The 15,814-nt window shown below is 38.1% G+C and overlaps 2 protein-coding genes across 15 annotated transcripts; one reads left to right on the plus strand and one right to left on the minus strand.

Moving 5' to 3' along the window:
- The first annotated feature begins 2,815 nt into the window (after nt 1–2,815).
- On the plus strand, nt 2,816–8,315 carry LOC136240068 (uncharacterized). Its single transcript, XM_066030911.1, has 7 exons — nt 2,816–3,179; nt 4,410–4,482; nt 6,032–6,105; nt 6,175–7,484; nt 7,543–7,742; nt 7,797–7,887; nt 7,986–8,315. Exons 4-7 carry the CDS (start codon nt 7,398–7,400, stop codon nt 7,986–7,988), a joined length of 381 nt encoding a protein of 126 aa, XP_065886983.1. The 5' UTR covers nt 2,816–3,179; nt 4,410–4,482; nt 6,032–6,105; nt 6,175–7,397; the 3' UTR covers nt 7,989–8,315.
- LOC136240067 (uncharacterized) lies at nt 3,747–15,192 on the minus strand. Of its 14 annotated transcripts, none has more exons than XM_066030901.1 (16): nt 14,910–15,189; nt 12,931–12,969; nt 12,793–12,878; nt 12,194–12,250; nt 12,041–12,129; nt 11,773–11,974; nt 6,025–9,749; nt 5,859–5,972; nt 5,646–5,787; nt 5,432–5,595; nt 5,306–5,385; nt 4,516–4,963; nt 4,398–4,469; nt 4,183–4,342; nt 3,998–4,136; nt 3,747–3,936 (listed from the first exon to the last, which is right to left on the minus strand). In XM_066030901.1, exons 7-16 carry the CDS (start codon nt 6,079–6,081, stop codon nt 3,858–3,860), a joined length of 1,455 nt encoding a protein of 484 aa, XP_065886973.1. In that variant the 5' UTR covers nt 6,082–9,749; nt 11,773–11,974; nt 12,041–12,129; nt 12,194–12,250; nt 12,793–12,878; nt 12,931–12,969; nt 14,910–15,189; the 3' UTR covers nt 3,747–3,857. The 14 variants fall into 14 exon arrangements, with proteins under 14 accessions (XP_065886973.1, XP_065886969.1, XP_065886972.1 ...); XM_066030897.1 differs by having other exon boundaries at nt 6,025–6,547; nt 6,598–9,749; nt 12,793–12,969; XM_066030900.1 differs by having other exon boundaries at nt 12,201–12,250; nt 12,793–12,969.
- Nucleotides 15,193–15,814: the final 622 nt, after the last annotated feature.

Consider the following 15,814-nt stretch of genomic DNA (forward strand, 5'->3'; position numbering starts at 1 on the left):
ATCACGTAACAACATTCAAGTCATTCAAGCACTATTGCCTTGTTTGTGTGAAGCCATACAGCTTAATTTTGCTAACAACACTGTTACGTTAGCACATGTAGATTGATATCAATGTACATTGTAACTCATGAGTGTATATGTAGTGTTTGCCAATCAAAATAATTTCTGTTGAACATATATACATTATGCATGTGCACAGTCAATGATATACATGGATGATGTGATCACAGCTGGATTATCCTCTTCATTCAAGGGACACAATAAAGAGCCGACAATATGATTGTAGACTGGTGATGTCCATGGGTCAGAAAGGGGCAAACACATGTCTTTTCATTCAGATCATTGAAAGTTCTTCGTCTAAAGTTATGTATGCTTGAACAAATCAGGCTTGTTCACCACAAATATGAAGTTGTTCCAGCATTTGAAATGCTTTTCAGGGAACAACTTCGTACTTGTAATACACAACCCTATCGCACCTACATAAAGATAGTGACAACACAAAATTAAATTTCCATAAGAATATGTGCATATGCTTGTGCTCTAATGTGCAAATACATGCTGTAGTGTAAGTTGAGTCTGTAGTATGTGTTGGAGCATGTGTGTTTGTGTAGTATACAGTCTTTATGTTTTTTATAGTGTGTGTGCATGTATGCGTGTGTGTGTAGTGTGTGTGTGTGTGTAGTGTGTGTGTGTGTGTGTGTGTGTGTGTGTGTGTGTGTGTGTGTGTGTGTGTATGTGTGTGTGTGTGTGTGTGTGTGTGTGTGTGTGTGTGTGTGTGTGTGTGTGTGTGTGTGTGTGTGGTGTGTGTGTGTGTGTGTGGTGCGTGTGCGTGTGTGTGTCTGTGGTATGTGTGCGCGCGCATGTGTGTGTGTCTGTCTGTGTGTGTGGTGTGTGTGTGCGTGTGTGTGTCTGTGGTGTGGGTGCGCACTTGTGTGTGTGTGTGCGCACTTGTGTGTGTGTGCGCACTCGTGTGTGTGTGTGTGTGTGTGCGGTGTGCGCGTGTGTGTGTAGTGTGCATGCTTGTTTGTGTGTGTTGTGTATGTAGCGTGCATGTGTGTGTGTGTGTGTGTGTGTGTGTGTGTGTGTGTGTGTGTGTGTGTGTGTGTGTGTGTGTGTGTGTGTGTGTGTGTGTGTGTGGTGCACTACGAATGTGAGGAATACCACCAAAATACACCTGTGTATTGTACACACACACACAACACAACACTCACACAGTTGTCCAGTAATATACATATTGCACACTGTATAGCATATATAGCATAAACATTTTGAAGGACAAATTTTTTAATAGGTTGAGCAATGTTAAAATTTTAGAGGATTTGCAAACACTCCCAAAGTGTACTACACTATATGGATCAGCTAACCCATACTAGTGTACGATTGTGGCGAGTTGGCCAGCAGTAAGCAGTCTTTTCAATTACCACTTTTCAGGGAAATTTCCTATAACTGTACTGATACTTACTTATGTACATATTACGATATTGCATGCATCTTTTGGGCTGTGCCCCTAGGTGTTACCAGCACATTGCTGACTACCCACTATTCAAACTTCAAAGTCAAATTAACTTAGGTTAGATATAATGCAAACATGTGAAAGGTTGAATTGCAGCTGCCATGTTACAGGGGGTTTATTACTTCTTGCAACACAGAAGATAAAATCCAAAAAGCATAGAGCGTCACATGGCTTCTTTAATTGACCAAAGAATGTTGTTCTATAGTCCATATTAGGAATGATAGCAGTAAACATACACCATAATGGGAGTGAACTATACATGTTTGTAGCTAGTTAACATGTAAGAAGCCATGCCACACTCTACGCTTTTCACTCCCAATATTGCAAGAAGTAATAAATCCCCTGTATTTTGTTCGTTGATATAGGAATACTGGGACCTTAAACTGCTCTTGGTGTAATACTTGCACTAATACTCATCATACATCTATGTGCACTTATTCATACTTGCTACCATCGGAGTGGACAAACAATAATGATCATGAGGATTTTATTAACTGTGACAACAATTCTTAGCTAAAAACTTTCTGTTTAATCAGTGTATGTCATTATTTTATTGCAGTCGACGGTGACCACTGCCTGAAAGCACAGCCTGTATACTTTACCACTAGCTTAGTAGCTTTGGCAGTAACTTGAAGTATGCTGTATGATGAGTATGCTCTGGTAAGGAAGAACAGCTATACCGATTACCAAGAGGTTAATTAAAAATCAAATAAAGTAGTCATAGTCTACGCACACTACATACATGCACGCCGGGTGCACACACACACACAAGAATACAAAGGAATTATAATTGCAATCAATTGTAATAGATTTCATGAAAGAATTCCACCATGGTGTAGCAGAGGAACAGAAATATTTTTTGGTGGTTGATAAAGGGTAACTAAGTGGGTTGACAAAACAATCTTTACACTGTGTGTTGTAACTATGCTGTGCTCCGAGCATAATAGGAGGATCGAGGAGCAAACAAAGTTGTTTATCATGATGGTAGTGGCGACACATGGCACAGGCTGACTTAATAATCTGGTGTGAGGTCGGTAGCCAGTTTAATCGGTGACGATGTAAAGAGACATGATCATATTTTCTCAAACACATGAATTGCTCTGTGCTGTAGACGTGCCACACGTGATTTGTTGAGAGGTGCCCCCCCACACAGGCAAAGCATAGTCAATTCTGGAAAGAATCAGGGACTCAGTTAGCATATTCAGGACATCAAATGTTAGTGACTTCCGGTTAACACTTAGCATTATACAGGTAATACAATATCATACATTAATACTCACCTGTACATGTGCTCCCCCACTTTAATTCTTTGTCAAATATGATTCACACTGGTTCCTTACTGGTAAAGTTCATGAGACCATAGACCAGATCGAATCGTCACCACCGCATCACAGATCTTCGTGGCGTTCTCACACACTAGACCAGGTTTAATTATAAGCGCCACGCCCGACATTTGCTTTTAATGTCAGGCGCACGAGACTAAAGAGGACCTAGCCTGGACGTAGCCTGGACCTAGCTGGAGGCCGCGAGTTAGGACTTTTTCACAGAACGGACCCCTAGTCGTATTAAAGAAGCAGAGCGTTATGTAATGTTACGAGTGTCATGTGAAAGGAGCCTGTCGCCGTCTCATAGACTCATCCTTTGTTGGGCAGGGAGAGCCAGTAGGGTATGGTATCTACAAATTATACAATAGTAGCTACGTAGCATGTAATATCTATGGTAGTTTAGGCTACTTTCGACTTGGAAGGAAGTGCCTTAGCCTCGGGATTTATCACCAGAGTGTTGGTGTAAAAGACAGTTTCACCAGTATATAGACTACTAGTCGGTAGCTAGCTGAGCTCTCTAACAACAATGCATCACTTTTTACTGTGACTATAGGAGTATATAGTCCATTCTAAACAAGAAGGTATTCAAAGATTAAGTTTGTGGTTTCCTGTATTTTAACCACAAAACCATGTTTTCTGATGGCTCCAATGTATATATTGAATTAGCATCTATGGGTTTAGTGGTGCTATAAACTTTTGAAGAGATACCATTTGTAATCTATGTGCTCAAAACTGTGACTTAAATCAAATCATTGTTAGTCATGTCAATGGAACGCTCTACCCCCTGAAGTGATTAACTCTCAATCAATTTCTGAATTCAAGAGAAAGCTTGACCTATTTTGGCCAGAAACTGGACATGGACACAATTAAAGGCCAATGGCCTACCAATGTATTTAATTTGTGTTGATTTTTGTCCATTAAATATAATAAGCAGTAGTAGTATTAGTAGTAGTAAACTGGATGCATTACAATACAATATCAGTCAGTTACATAGTACTGTTAGTATATACGCTACTAGGTTATTGACGACTAATCCTTGGAATCTTCCTTCGTGATTCTTGAATGCCACCTTTATACCACCATAAATCATCCTGTTTTCTATAAAAAAAAAATGAGAAGGATGTTTTACTTATGTAATAGTTGTTTACAAGACACTTACTCAAAAGGTCGTTTCCTTCTTTCACAATGCCTTAAACTATTCTTTTGGAATCCTCTCTTCAACATATCAGTGGCTGGGTCCCATTTATTACTGCCATGAAAAAATGTCTTCTTAGCATCATCATTCTTTTTTTCAACCGCTGTAATTTACTGGTATGCATATAATTCTATCAGTAGGTAGTATACCTTGGCATGAAAATTGTTTAATATTACCATATATTCCCATCATTGTCGGGACATGTTTCACCATCAGATGCATGTATGGCGAAACCTTTTCAGGGTCATAGCCATCAGAAGATGGATGGTTTTTACTAAAGTCTGTAAATGACTCTATCCATTTTATTCCCTAATAAAAAATGTGCACACAATCATAAACATTTGCATGTGTCCACTTACTGTACCTGTCCTTGTAGCTGATCAGAAGTATATGATGGTGTGCGAGATGATATATTTGAATAGATAGTACTGAAATCCTAATCAATTAAGGTAAGTGGTTATTACATAACAGATGATACTTACATTCCATAGAGTTTTAATGTCTGTTACCATGCCTGATGGCTGGCACTTGTCCATCTCTGGTGGCAAGTATTTTAGAAGTTTTTTCTTAGCAGGTCCCATTATAGATGGCCACTGTAGTTCGTCTTCCTTTTTGTCCTCCCAAACATAAAAATGCACCCCACACTCACTGATTGTCTTCACAAGGCTCTGGATCAATGGCCCCTCCGTCGCTTTGATACTGCGCTGCCCAAGTCTATGTGCCTCATTGGCATCATAAGCTTTAGCAGTATTTATCAAAGCCTGGATGAGAATATCCATCACCCTCAGCAATAGATGGAGCTCATCACAAATAATGTCATCAGGCTCCAGATTGAGTAGGGGTGCATTTTTACATCCCAATTCTCCATTTGTGGCACTGGTTTTTATGGACTGTAAGGTCCGTTTCTCGGCTGTTTTACTCATATCATGCCTGTAAGGGTTAACATGAGAGTAAACATGACAGGGTTAAATATATATGCAAGTATAAGTAATAGAAAATTCTGTTCCCTTGTAATGGCTATACAAAATTATGCTTTAAAAGGACTGAAAAAATAATGGATTTGTAGTATTTGGTAACAGCGATAATGTGATGTGTATTAATTACGTATATCATGTAAACATGAATCGTGTGATCTTACAAGTACTCAAGCACCTATTTTACTATCTGAATACCTTATGGGTATTTCAGTATTTGTTTTGACCCTACTTATAAAATTTTGGGTTAGCAAATAAACATAAACAGTGAGATATTACTGTATATACACATGCTTACCTATTACTTTCACTGATGGTACACCATATGCAGGAATGTTTGGAATTTGCTGCTTTCATTCCCATCATAAGTAATAGGAACTATGAGAAAAAGCAATTACACATTTTATCACAGTCCTATATGCACCTTGTAGTCAGCACAGAATACAATCTTCACTCTGTAATTCTTTCCATCGACTGTTATTTGCGGACTTGCAATCAGTTGATTGATGGATGCAAATACATCTGCAAATCCATCACGAAAGGCTTCATAGCTTTCGTGAGCTTTTATAGCTGCTATGGAATGCACGTCTATTCAGCATCATACAATTATTTTATGTCCACCAAGGTATGATGATTACCTAAGACACTGAGGTTGCTTCCATCCCGAATGAAAGTAAATGATAATAAGCAGAAGCTGGAAGTTCGGCTGTATTTCGCCCCATCGCCAGACACTTTGACCATTATGATGTTATCATTGTAGTAATTCTTATTTTCCTCGATCTATACGTGGGATTTTGAATTTTTCTACTTCTATTATGGTTTAAAAGGTGATGTGTTTGTGTATGTTGTACCTCTTTCTTGGCCATTGTTTCAAGAATATCCTTGAAACTGAACTGCGCTCCATCAAATGTCCCAGGTGTTTTAGTGATATCGGGCACATTGATATTCTTCTTGAACTTTTTCAACTGTAATGTATAAATAATAGTAGAATTGTGTCATAATATTTCACCCATTCACCTTGTAGGATCTTGGGAGGTCTTTAAATCGCATGGACATTTCATGATAAAACTCCATGGATACACCATGCTTTATTAGGAGGTATGTCAGTGTATCAATATGTTGATCTCGGTGTTGACCTTCTTCATTGTTTTCCTTGTCGACATGTAGCTTGAAAGTATCTGTTGGCTCTTCAGAGGTCAATTCAACAGATTTTAGGAAAAGCCCTATCCCAGCTAAAGCTGGACCAAAGCTATACTGCAGATCATCTCGGATGTCCGCCCGGCGTCTCCTTTGTTGACGATCCTGGACGTCAGTGTAGAAGTTTCCTGTGATCCAATTGAGTTAATGTAACAAACTATATCAGTTTACTTTTTATATGCGAGCATGTATTATTTATTGCTCACCTGTATAATTCAAATGTGTTTTAAATGTTGGTTTTTGCACAGCCTCTTCCTCATACAATAACATGTTAGTACTATTGCTTAACATCTTATCACGGTAGTTAGAACCTTTTGTCCTATCCCGATACTTTCTCAAAAACCTAGAGGTATTATGTAACTACGTATGCTTACTTGAACTTTGCAACTCTACCTTTGTGAATTTGCAATTAGCCTTTTCTCAAAAGATTCTCCAGAGCTCTTAATGACAACTGCATTGTAACCCGCCTTAATTCGACAGTTTAGCATGTCTGAGAGTTTAGAAATCGTAGCGCCGATCCTCTTCTGCAGCTCAATTTTGCTATCCCATAGCAAAAATAACTTGTTCGGAACAATCAAGGAGGCCACTGCTTCATTTGCTCGTGCACCACAGTGTGGATTGGTGGATGGGTCTACAACTTCAATCTCCAATCGCTGGATTTCCACGTTCACCGCTTTCAGTTTCTTCAAAGAGTCCGACATCGCCTTTCACTAACTTCGTATTTGTAGCTAGCTAGCTAAGTGGTGCAGTGGAGTGATGTTAGGACTTTTATAGCGCTTGTGGTCTCCCGCCTTTTTGGTGTGTGCGTGTAACGGGAGCAAGTAAAGCCTTAAGGATGGCGTATAATCTGCAGTGACAAACTCATAGCTAATTGCGACCTTAAAATTTAGTTCCTCCGGTTATTTCCTTCCACAATCGTGTATCATAGTATATTTATAATGCATATGGAATACAGATAGCTGTTGGGTTATTTACGTATACTAGGATCAATGAAAACAACCAATGAAATGTACTGAAACTACAGCCAATCGGAACATAGTACAATACAAGGTTTCTCCTTACAGACCTCCGCATGGCATTATTGCATTATAGACACCACACTTGGGCTTGTGAATATCATTATAGCTGACCTCTGACAGTCTTGACAGCTTCTTTGAGACGTTTATAAACTATCTATTCACTACTGGATCATTATGGAATATAGTCGTCAGTCAAGAACTACTGCCAGCAACGATAGCGGTTATTATCGCCGGCTTGCACACGAAGACAGCAGTGATGAGGTGGGTTATGGAGCCCCTGTATATATGTTTGGTATAGCCTAAACACCTACTTGTGCAGGATGACATATACGAGGTGGAACGTGCAGTAGCTAAAAGAGTAGTTAAAGTGAGTAACCCCTCCTCCTATGCATACACTATACAGCATGTTAATTTTTTCGAATTTGAGGGGGAAGAGCAAATGCTGGTGACATGGACCGGCTTTCCTGTCCACACTGCATCATGGGTGCCATCCACACATGTAACTCCTTCTGTGCTCAGGTTAGCAAGCTACTGCTTTTACCTTGTAAAATAGTATACTTCCTCTCTTTATAGCTCATATGACAACCCAATTGTGTCTGACAGAATAGTCAGGCATGAAGTACATACGTTAACGTCTCGATTAGATAGGTGTTTAGCGAAAGGTGTAAGTAAAGACAGGGTTTTTACCATTTCTTTTTTTCATGATGTATATAGAATGTTGTTTAGTAATAAGTTAGTGTTAAATAAGGATGATTTTCGTAGTGAATATTTTATGGATGGTTGGGATTATAACTACAGAAAAATAGGAGATACAAGAAGAGGGCGCCGCATAGTATATCCAATTAGATGTAGACTGCATATTATTAAAGACATTGACAACAGATATACAATCAACAGTAAAGGCAAACTTGTACCTAAAAGTAAGGGATTTAAAGAGATGTTAAGAATTACTTTAGGTAAAGAAAATATTGTTTTGTAAACTTAATAATTTTTGTAATCATAGTTTTTGTAATGCAGTATAGCTTTCCAATTCTGTTGACAATAATAATCATTATTCTAAAATGCTTATCATGATTTATAATGAACCATCCATTATTTTCACAACTAATACATAGGGCATGATAGAGTGAGAAAGTAAATTCACTTGTACGCTTTTTGAAAATGTTTGATCATATATAGACAGATATTGTACACATTACTCTCTGTACATATACTTATGAAAATCCTGATAGCAATATAGATGATCCCTAAGAATATAGTGTGAATGGAAATGCATCAGCTGCATGATTGAAATAACATGGCTACCAATATAATTATTTATTTCTTTATTGTTGTACCTGCAGGTAATCTATAACCTGTAGAAGCCTTAATAAGTTAAAACCAGTTGTGGTCATCATGTGCGGGGGTATATGCATACTCATAGTTAGTGTCACACATGTTGCCTGTTGCAAAACATGTATACAGAACCATGCCTGCGTATTTTGGGCTAGTGTAAACACTGTATAATGGGGTTACTTGTTAACATCTATATAGCACCAGGTGTCAGGTACAATCTGCAAATGATTTTTGATTTATACCTTTAGTGGTTTCACTAGTGGTCTGGTTTCCAAAGCTTTGTCTTGTGGTTTGCACACCTAAGTATAGACACCTGTTTACAAAAGAGTTTTCTGTGATTAGTATAAGAAAGTGTTGGTTCTGGAAGACAACATGTCAAGTTTGACAATGGTTAGGGGCTTTCAAACAAGTCATTCTATAGCTGCACTCTATAAGCCATTTACACATATATCTCTGCTTTTAAATGTGACAGGCAAAATACTACTCTCACTAACCAGCCTGTATTTTTGGTTGAAAGAGAGTCTGGTAACATGGCCAATAGATAAATGTTGACTATTGTACAATGGTCATTGTACCCTCAGTTATGTGCTCATATGATTTCTTCTGGCAGCACTTAGTAGATTGAGGTTCAGCTTGCAAGGTTTGAGGTTAACCACTCAATTCCAGTCATCAAAAGCTTGGACAATGTTACCAAACTGTCTTTTTTTCTGACAAAATGACAAAAGAAAAAATATAGACTGGCTGGTGAGACTAGCAAAGCACATAGCAAAACAATAAATGTACATAAAGTTTGGTCACAGCTGTAACAGTCCATGTTAGGCAGTCATTTAATATTCACTGGTTTGTGGTTTGTTGCATCATACATCTAAGCCTACAATATGTCTCATTATACATGGTACAACCAACAAAAGATTTTCATTTATACCATCAATGCAACTGTTCTAGACACCAGTGCACTGTCCTTAGTGCATAACCTATATACATAGTATTCTACCAGTGTCCTGGTATAGACACTAGTGACCAGTTCTAGACTTCACACCACTTAGCACATTTGTTGTATGATGGTTGCTAAGGCTTTGTTAGCAGTCTGGCTTCCATTTGTGGCTTGCACCCTGGCCACCTGTCTCCAAGAGTTCCTTTATTGACATCTAAGTAGTGAGAAAGTCTTTCTGGCTGACAGAGTGTGTAGTCCTGGAAGACAACATACATACTAAATCTGATAATAATTTGGCTCATTCACAACTACAAGATGCTAAATAAAGTGACATAAATGTAATTACAATTAGTCACATGCAGTGGAGCCTGACAAGCAATAATACCAGGAGCAACATAAAATCATAAAGTGAAATTGTTATGAGGTAAGACTGATACAAGTAGATCACAGAATTGACGACATCTTGATAATCAGAACACTTGTCCATGGTCCCATTTGTATTAGTGTACACATATTTAGACCACTAAAATCAGAATACCTCACTAGTAAGGACACTTTGATAATCAAGACATTGTCCACAATCAGAACAACTATCAAAACAGAGTTCTGTAATGAAATTTTTGGATAGATACAAAAATTAGTCTGGCTGTATAAATTTACTTGACCAAAAATTGGTCTTTAGTCTTTGAGCTAGCTAGCTAGCAGCATAATAAATGCATAATTAAATCGAGGAAGGTTATTGGAATCTACGTATAGGGCTGAAACAAATACTACGAATACTTGAGTAATCGTTAAGGATTTGGTACTTGGATAGTAACATTGGTACTCAAGTACTTGTTAAGATCACATGACCCAGCTTACATGATGCATTTGACATCAGGAAGAGAAATACTGAAGGCTACACAGTTTGATTGGCATAATTTCTTGCCAAGAACACTAGCATCACTATATATAATACAGTGTGTGCATCATTGTTGTTACTTGAAAAGCTGTAAACTGCTAAAAGTGAGTATAAAGCATGTCACATGGGTATGACTACAAGTAGCTAGTATTTGTGCAATGGTGACAAAAATCAACCTACTAAGGAGTGATCATTGCTACTTAAAATTATAAGAGAATCTGCTCTCTACAACCACCTACAATTTAGCCTGTTTGTGCCCCTCCCCTCGCTAACTCCTGGATCCGCCCCTGTTTGTGAGTACTCGACTGTTAACTCTAGAGCATACTTGAATACTAGAAAACCATGATTGTTTCAGTCCTATTGGAATATGTCATTAGATAGTGCAGTTATCCTGCATATTTTAATAGCCAACCACAGAAGGCAGATCTTGTAGGTGTTCATTTTGGCATGGTGATAAATCACATAATGCCCAAATCTTTGGCTTTACTGATTGCAGTATAGGTATGTGAGGACAGAATCGTACCTGAAAGACAAAATGTGGCCCAGGCCAGACCAGTTTTGGGGGACAAAAAGTGGTCAGGGTGGTTCAATTATGGTTGCTAAATATGGTCCAGTGAGACATTTTACATTGGACCATTTTTCCATTACAGACCATGATAATTTGGGCTCTTGTGTATATGTACATATATAATTGAATAGCATATACACACACTCATTTAAACCCCACACCAAGGACACACCTCATGGTTACTTAACAATATATCTTATATGTTCATATAAATGTTACACCAAACTTCCCACAAAAGGGGTAGAATCTACAAATCATCCACTCTGGGGACAACTTTAAGTTACAAATTCCTATTCAGATGAAGAGATACCAGAGGAGGTTGGATGCATTTCGCGTGAACTATATACCCTTAATTGCATTCTTTGATTTGGTATTTCACATGACCCTCAATAGTCGCAATACTCAACTGAAAAACGGTGGGATCGCTGGGGATCGTTACATGTTCAGATCGTCCTTCATGTAAGCTTCAAGGCAATGTACTTTGTTTTGTAATTAGTGCTTGAATTCTGGGTGAAATCAATAACTTGCGGTTTGGTGTATACTACTTCACCAGTCTTCATGTACATATTCTATTGCAAAACATGATATGATTCTCAGATCACGATGTATTAACCCCCTCAACAAAATGAATTTTGTGTAATTTGTTTTAGTGGTGCTTAAAGTGCATCCAACCTCCACTGAATCAAGGTTCATGGTTTTCATTTAATAGACTGTGATTACCAATTGACACCAAATGTGCTAAATACTTTGACGCAGGCCATAAAAATCACCACAGTGCAGATTGTGTAGTACAGTGGAATATAAAAGTCACCTTTGGGCCAAATCATAGGTTGCTTGACTGCTTTACTCAGGTGGATTATTGTTGTATAATATATGTGACTGGATCTGCAAAAACCCGACATAATGGCACACTTTTCAAATTCTTTATTATTGAATATTTATAATCTACTTAGCCAAGTGTGTGTTCTGGTCACGTTTTAGCCTTGTATGCCAACAACTTTTGGAGTACAGCCCTACAAAGTAGCAATACAGAATAGGAAAATAAATTACAGGCATTTACAAAAATGGCTGTAACTTACACACACAATGCAGTACAGAGCACTATTGTGTTCTCCATGAATAGGGAATGCACTGCTGGGTACGTTTTTCTTTCTATCACTATTCTTCACTACATACAGAGATGAAGAAAGATCGATCACGTATGACTCCTTCAACGTGACATAAACAAATACCCTTAACTCATGTATCCTTTAGTCCACTGCAACGAAACAAAAGACTTTTGAACTCCTCTTGAATAGGTGAATAAGATGATATACATGTTTTTATCATTGAAACCTTTCTACACAAGGAACAAAGCATTTAAAAATTTACAATTTTTTTCAGTTACACAAATATTTTACCCATTGCAATTAATGGCTTACAGTGAAAAATTAGGCTTGCGCCATTATGTCGGGTTTTCGCAGATCCGGTCACAGACACACACACAAATATATATCTAGTGAACCTCTTAATAGCGTTCATTCTATAGTGGTAGCCACTAGACATGTTCATTGTAGAAGCACAGACAAAACAAATGTGGGCACATTCAGATATTTAGCATTTCAATTGCTACAGATTGGTGATGTAGAAGGAAAAACATGATGCTATGAATGATAAAGAATGACAAGCTGAACTTCAACGTAACAATGATAAGAATCTACTTTTATCAATTGTAAACCTCTAAAGCAATGCTGAAAAAGCATAACCAATTAAGTAGTACCTGTATAAAGTCTGTCATAATTTGTGCCATTTAAAGTGTTTGCGATGTCATTGTGGTACACAATCAGCATACCTATGTCCTCCTTGTGTCATTGTATCCCATTTCTCTTCAATGACAGCTCAAGGTGTTGATTTGTAGCAGTGCAAGTAGTGGCTTCCCTGTGTTTGTAATGGGAATAGTCCATATTTCCTTATTGGTTGGATTGCTTACAAAGGTGCTTCTTCATTTGTCATGTAACAGGCAACATAGCTATAAACAGGGTGTGACAGGCACTCAATAATTAATTGTTTTGGGAACACACTCAGTAGGTGTCATTCTTGCTTTTAATGCAGTAAACGCTGGTTCAGTAGTCATAATCGTGTTATAAATAAAGAACACAACAAGTAGAAGGACAGTTGGTAAACTAGTGCCTGTATATTGCCCAGTTCTCATGCCAATAATAGTATAATTTTTCCAGGATGTTCAACTGAACATACAATTACAAATACCTCAAACACATGCGACTAGACATGCAAAATGCATAGTAATAATGTGGGAAAATACAAAATATGACATACAGAACCAACTCGTAGACATTAACAAGAAATTATAATCATCATAGAGTATAGGAAATGCAAACGATTTCCAGTTTGATTTCCATTACACTTGAGTTGAAAAGATGTGCCGGATTTCTGCTTTATTGTAGAAAATTAGTGTTCTAAACACAGTAAATGTTTAGGGCTTTGTAAGAGATTTTAGCATGGGAATTTAAATAGCAGATTTGCTATTGCATTAATTTTGACTCTTACATGTTGCACTTTTGCTCATAATACCAACATGCTTCATCCATACTACCTCTTGTATAGCCAGTTCCACTTTCGATTCTAGTGGTAAGCAACGTACGTAGGTGTGTCACCCACAACCTTCTACCCTTGTGTTGCACTGCTATAGATTTAAAACTTTTGAAATACATAATACCATGTGGTTTCTTCGCTTTGATATTCCCTCTGGTTAAATGGTAAGGAATAGGCTTAATAGTATGGACTATATTTGCAAAGAAAATTATGGGGTTTAAAGTAATTTTTGAGCCGTTTTAAAGCCTATTTTATTTTGCGCATAACTCCTTCTTGAGCTTTGGTTTATCCTAGTTCCTTATTTTAGCAAACATTATATACCAAAAGTGCTAGAACAGTAACGAAAGATACCTATCCTACCCAAGGTTGTGAAGATTTGCAAAAACTACTACAATTCCCACCCATAGAGTTAAAAATTCCAAGTGAAAAACCCTACAAAATAATATACCCTGGAAATACAGTAACCGTCAATGTCCCTATCTGATGAAGTACCCACAGAGGTAGTGTGCAGTACTACAGTAACACTAACCGCTACTTTATTGGCCATTTGACGTACTAAAGTCCAATCTGTCATTCTCTAAGCAAAGAGCCGAAGGGTCCAAATCTTGGACGCATAATACTGAATCTTGCCTGAAATCCGAGATCCCAAATAAGTATTTACCAATTGTTTCCATAAAATAATGTAACATTTCCATAAAATTACAGAAACAGCCACATAATTTTGCAATGGCAATCTCGTGCTCCAGTTAACACGAGTTATTGAAAGCTTGCTACAAGGCACAGTAATGGATAAATTGCCTGAGTGTAACAGTGGGCAGGCCTCCAGGAGGACTCGGGATGGAAGCAGGAAACTTGTGGCAACCAAGATTGGAGTTTAGCAAGTGGAAGGTAGAATGCTCGTACAGTTCACTAAGTACATTTTAGTGACTTCTTAACTGCCAGCTATTACATACAGTGCTAAATGCACACGAAATCTACAAATCTTTTGAAATCTTCTGAGAAATCTTAATGAGATCCTCGTCGAGATCTTGACATCTATAAGAGATCTTGAGATCTCTGTGAAATCCTGAAATCTCAATGAAATCTCGAGATCCTGAAGTCTTGGACGCCACTTTTGTTCTGTTGCTGCATGATCCTCGCAAAGAGCACTGTCTAAAGCCATAAGGTCACAGATAGACGCCGTAAAAGCTGATGCCTAGCTAATTTGGGCATAGACCATTCGTAAATAACTGTGGTACTGTCAGCAATAGTGTAGTTTTAAATTAATAAGAATGCGAGTGGTGTGTTGATGTCGTATTAAATAAAGTAAAGACTAATACAAGATATATAAACACTTTATACTATGGTAGGCCTCACTTGGTAATACATAGGAGTCCATGGCCATTATCTTGTTCTTCCTTGGTCATCATCAACTAACGCCCCTTGAATAAATTGTAATAAGTACGCCTGTTGCACGCTTATACGTAAAGCGGCCGGTTGTGGTGTTATACGCATGCGTACACCTTTTTCATACTAAAACCAGCTTTTAATACAGCAAATCACGAATTTACAGCTGGTACCCATTTTGTTATAATGATTACAATGTTATAGCCATGCTACAGCATGATTATTGCACGATCGCAAAATAACTCTAATAGTACACCCCGATGACCGAAGTTTGTACTATATTTCTGGTGTCGCTACAGCATCTTGATGTCTCTGGTCCTTGGCTAACTCACCAGCTGCAGCAGCTACCCCAGCACAAGAAGAAAAAGAAATGTGAGAAGGCTGGGTGGTGCTACAAACAGACACATCAAAATAAGCTAGATGACCATGCTGAAAATCAGGGTGGTACACATCACCTGGACGAGAATTATCTTCATAAGAAACACGTTCCTTCAAAACTCCTGAGTGACTCTGGGACAAAGCATGACTCAACTAGAGTATCATGGCGACGAATTCTCATAGGACCATGAGAACATTCTAGAAGATGGTCACCAAATTGGTCAATGGAAGTAAGACGCACACATAATGGGGAAAGTGGAAATAGAGGGATTCCGAGCCACAAACGAAGGCCAACAACAAACTCAGGACCAGGAATAGCCAGAGCAAGGGAGACTTGAGGAATAGCTTTGAGTCATCCACTGCTAGTACCAGATGAGTGAGAGAGAGCAGTAAATCGAGCACGGTTGCGGATGTTGAAAAAAGCAAATAGTTGGTCATACTGATTTTGATCTAACAGAGCCTGTAAGTCCTGCTGGGTAGCAGAGGGAATAAAGATT

Source organism: Dysidea avara, chromosome 12 (assembly GCF_963678975.1).
Source record: "Dysidea avara chromosome 12, odDysAvar1.4, whole genome shotgun sequence".
NCBI classification, from domain to species: Eukaryota; Metazoa; Porifera; class Demospongiae; order Dictyoceratida; family Dysideidae; genus Dysidea; species Dysidea avara.

Excerpts from the sequence above, each read along its gene's own strand:
- LOC136240068 (XM_066030911.1), top strand. The coding sequence starts at position 7,398 with ATGGAATATAGTCGTCAGTCAAGAACTACTGCCAGCAACGATAGCGGT. Across the intron at positions 7,485-7,542 it reads ACGAAGACAGCAGTGATGAG|GATGACATATACGAGGTGGA; the intron begins GTGGGTTATGGA and ends CTACTTGTGCAG. Across the intron at positions 7,743-7,796 it reads GTAACTCCTTCTGTGCTCAG|CTCATATGACAACCCAATTG; the intron begins GTTAGCAAGCTA and ends CTCTCTTTATAG.
- LOC136240067 (XM_066030910.1), bottom strand. The coding sequence starts at position 6,081 with ATGGAGTTTTATCATGAAATGTCCATGCGATTTAAAGACCTCCCAAGA. Across the intron at positions 5,788-5,858 it reads AAACAATGGCCAAGAAAGAG|ATCGAGGAAAATAAGAATTA; the intron begins GTACAACATACA and ends TCCCACGTATAG. Across the intron at positions 3,937-3,997 it reads AGAAGGAAACGACCTTTTGA|AAAACAGGATGATTTATGGT; the intron begins GTAAGTGTCTTG and ends TTTTTTTTATAG.